The sequence below is a fragment of the Cricetulus griseus genome, chromosome 4 (genome assembly GCF_003668045.3).
Source record: "Cricetulus griseus strain 17A/GY chromosome 4, alternate assembly CriGri-PICRH-1.0, whole genome shotgun sequence".
Lineage (NCBI taxonomy): Eukaryota > Metazoa > Chordata > Mammalia > Rodentia > Cricetidae > Cricetulus > Cricetulus griseus.
Window position 1 is genome coordinate 33,185,929 of NC_048597.1, and position 3,411 is coordinate 33,189,339.

Sequence of the window (3,411 nt, forward strand, 5' to 3'; positions counted from 1 at the left end):
AAAGATTATTTCATGCATATTCCTTTGAAAAGATCTCCTTTACACTCCTTTAAAAGCATAAAGCAGATGATTGGAGAAAAACAGTATATTCAAATTACATATCTGGAATGGAGATGTTAGCTGATTCTATTTGACTACTTAGGTTCAAAAAGTTAAAGTGCAAGTTGGTAGGAAACGCATTGGGCTGGCCTTGTCTTAATACTCCATGGCTATTCTATTCACTGAATGATTAGTCTCTGAACCCTGATATTTCTAAGTAATCAGCCTCAATTTTAGATGAACAGCACAGTGATGCAAATACACAAACCACCTTATGCCCAGAATTGTGCATATTTATCATTACAGAAACATGGTAATGTCGTCCCAATTTGAATGATCTCCTGCCACCATGTCCCTGACTGATTATACTCATGGGTACATGTGGCTTGGTGAAATTTTCTATCTTGCATGTTATTTCTGTGGCCATTATAAATTAGGCAGTTTTATGTTTTACCTACCTGATTCTTTATATAAATATAATATTTATCACTTATGCCAATGCAGTATTATAGACACTGGTCATTCATTCTATGGTGATGCATTTTGTAATGTTAAATAGTACACTTTGTTCTCTTGGAGCCTCTGACATGTAGGAATGTGGACTACAATATGTTCCGATTCTTCTTGAGGCCTGGTGATATTTTCTTTATCTTATCTCTGTTTGTAGTGAGCATCTTGAGCAGGTGTGATGGAAGGAAACAGGACCCTGCTGACTGAGTTTGTTCTCAGGGGAATAACAGATCGTCCAGAGCTGCAAGTCCCCCTTTTCCTGGTGTTCTTCTTCATCTATGTCGTCACCATGGTGGGCAACCTTGGCTTAATCTTTCTCATCTGGAAGGACACCCATCTTCACACTCCCATGTACCTTTTCCTTGGAAATTTAGCTTTTACTGATGCCTGTACTTCATCCTCTGTGACTCCAAAGATGCTCATGAAATTTTTAAACAAGAATGACATGATATCCCTGGGTGAGTGTGGTGCCCAATATTACTTTTTTTGTTTCAGTGCAACCACAGAAATTTTCCTATTGTTTGTGATGGCCTATGACCGCTATGTAGCAATATGCAACCCTCTGCACTATGTAGTTGTGATGTCCAAAAGACTCTGCACTGTGTTAATAAGTATGTCATATATAATTGGCTTTATAAATCCTGCAGTTCATGTAGGACTATTATTCAGATTAACGTTCTGTAGGTCTAATTTAATTGACCATTTCTACTGTGACCTCTTGCCAGTCTATACATTGTCATGCACTGATCCAACTCTTAATGCATTGGTGATTTTTATTTTTGCTTCTTCCATACAAATCAGTACCTCTGTGACTATTGTTGTCTCTTATGCCCGTGTTCTATTTGCTGTACTGAATATGAAGTCTAAGAAGGGCAGAAAGAAAGCCTTCTTCACCTGCAGTGCCCACCTATTTTCTGTTTCTTTGTTCTATGGCACTCTCCTCTTCATGTATGTAAGTCACGGGTCTGGACCAGGAAACAACCAGGATAAACTGTATTCACTGTTCTACACTGTTGTAATTCCTCTGCTAAACCCCTTTATTTATAGTTTAAGAAACCAGGAAGTTTTAGGTGCTCTGAAAAAAGTAATAAAATTATAATTACTTTCTTAATATTTCAAATTTTGTATCATCTTTTCCTCTTTTTTGCAATGCATAATAAATTTGATTCTGTGTTTCACACGTTTGAAATTTTCCATATTTTTACATTATTATAAAATAGTTAATGAGGACTTTATTAGTTAATCCCTCCAATTTTTTTTGTTGACATTCAAACTCTCTGTGAAATTTCCTTCATCAAATTGATTTCTTTACTAAATTAATAAACTTTTGGTTTAAGATCTATATTATAAACTCTGGGTTTGTTTTTATCAGAAAGCAATTCATGTGAATAAATGATTGGTTTAAAACCCATTTCTCCCTCCCAATCGTTTCTTGAGCAAAGCTCATTTAAATAAATCTGTAGTTAAATTACCAGTACATAGGTAAATAATACCTGTGTATCATGTGATAAAGAAGAATAACATTCAAGCACTTTAATGGAATATTTCTTTAAATTTAAGAGTAATTGAAACAGATGTTTATTGTTCATCCACTGAATGTTCTCAAAGTTAAAGCATTAAAAATCACAATAAGCATTTTTTTCATGGAGCATAAGAAGGCAACTATAAATTCCTGCAAATTATCTGTCTTTTTGCTGCCTGTGTCTGTCTTTTGTTCTCACATATTTCTTTGGCTCTGAATCAGACATCTGGGAGCATCTTCTAGCCAAGATTTCCTCCAAATGAACGTCATTAGGAGTAGGGTGAACAGGTGCACCGTGCTTCATGTCTTGAGCCACATGAAGTCAACAGTATCAGGAAGGAATGTTCTTACCATGACTGCTTAGAGCTTCTTTGGATGCTGAAATAATATGAGAAAGAGGGAAACAAGTTTGACAACATAAAATGCATATATAATATATGAAAACATGACTATGCTAGTCACACACACTTTTGAAGGGAAAAGGAACAAACCTGTTATATGAATGTGAAAAGGCCTCATAGGCTCTCATTTTGGACACTTAGTTTCCATTTGGTGTCACTGTTTGGGATGACTATGGAGTTTTTAAGACATGGGGGCCTTGCTTTAGGAGGTGGGTCAGCACAAGCAGGCCTTGAGTCTCTATGGCCCTACCCCACTTCTTAGTTTTGCTCTGCTTCCTGAGTGTGGATGCAATGTGCCTGCTGCTTTAAGCTCAGCCACAGGGACTGTTTTCTTCAGGAACTGCAAACCCTAATTCATGCTTTACCTTTTACATAAAGTAGCTCAGTCAGAAGATTGGCACCAGGTAGTGTTATTGCTGTGATTGTCTTCACCTTGCGATTCTTAGGCCTTTGGGTTTCTTTGCAGCAGGAGTATGGGATAGTTTGAAATTTTAGGGAAGAGAAACCCTTCACTGCTACAAGCAGAGCTAAATGGGCCATTCTAATGGGAATTTGTAATGTCAGGAGGTAGAGAAAAGATACTGGACTTTTAAGTCTGCCTCATGATGTTGTCACCAGATACCATGTGTAAGACTATGATCTGTGTTTCTGCTGACTGTAAAGGACATGGACGCTGCTATTACACTGACATTGATGACTGCAGATTCACAGTTGAAAACGAGAGACATAGAAGGCTTTTATGACAACCTCTACTCCCAGCCCCCATGTCAAAGTAACAGCCTAGACAGAAAGCCATCAAAGAGAATTCTTAAAAGTTGTGATAAGGATGCTTGTGAAGCACATCTCTCCACAACTGATGGCTTGTGTTGGGGGTGTGGGTGGGGAAGGACTCAGTTTTCTTTAAGAGGTAGACCACCAGGAATTGACCATGCTCCAGTG

At 37.7% G+C, this 3,411-nt stretch overlaps 1 protein-coding gene across 1 annotated transcript; it reads left to right on the forward strand.

Moving 5' to 3' along the window:
• The first annotated feature begins 727 nt into the window (after positions 1-727).
• LOC100775077 (olfactory receptor 5AC1-like) lies at positions 728-1,648 on the forward strand. The gene has a single exon (XM_027413247.1). The coding sequence runs from the start codon at positions 728-730 to the stop codon at positions 1,646-1,648; it is 921 nt and encodes a 306-aa protein (XP_027269048.1).
• The last annotated feature ends 1,763 nt before the right edge of the window (positions 1,649-3,411 follow it).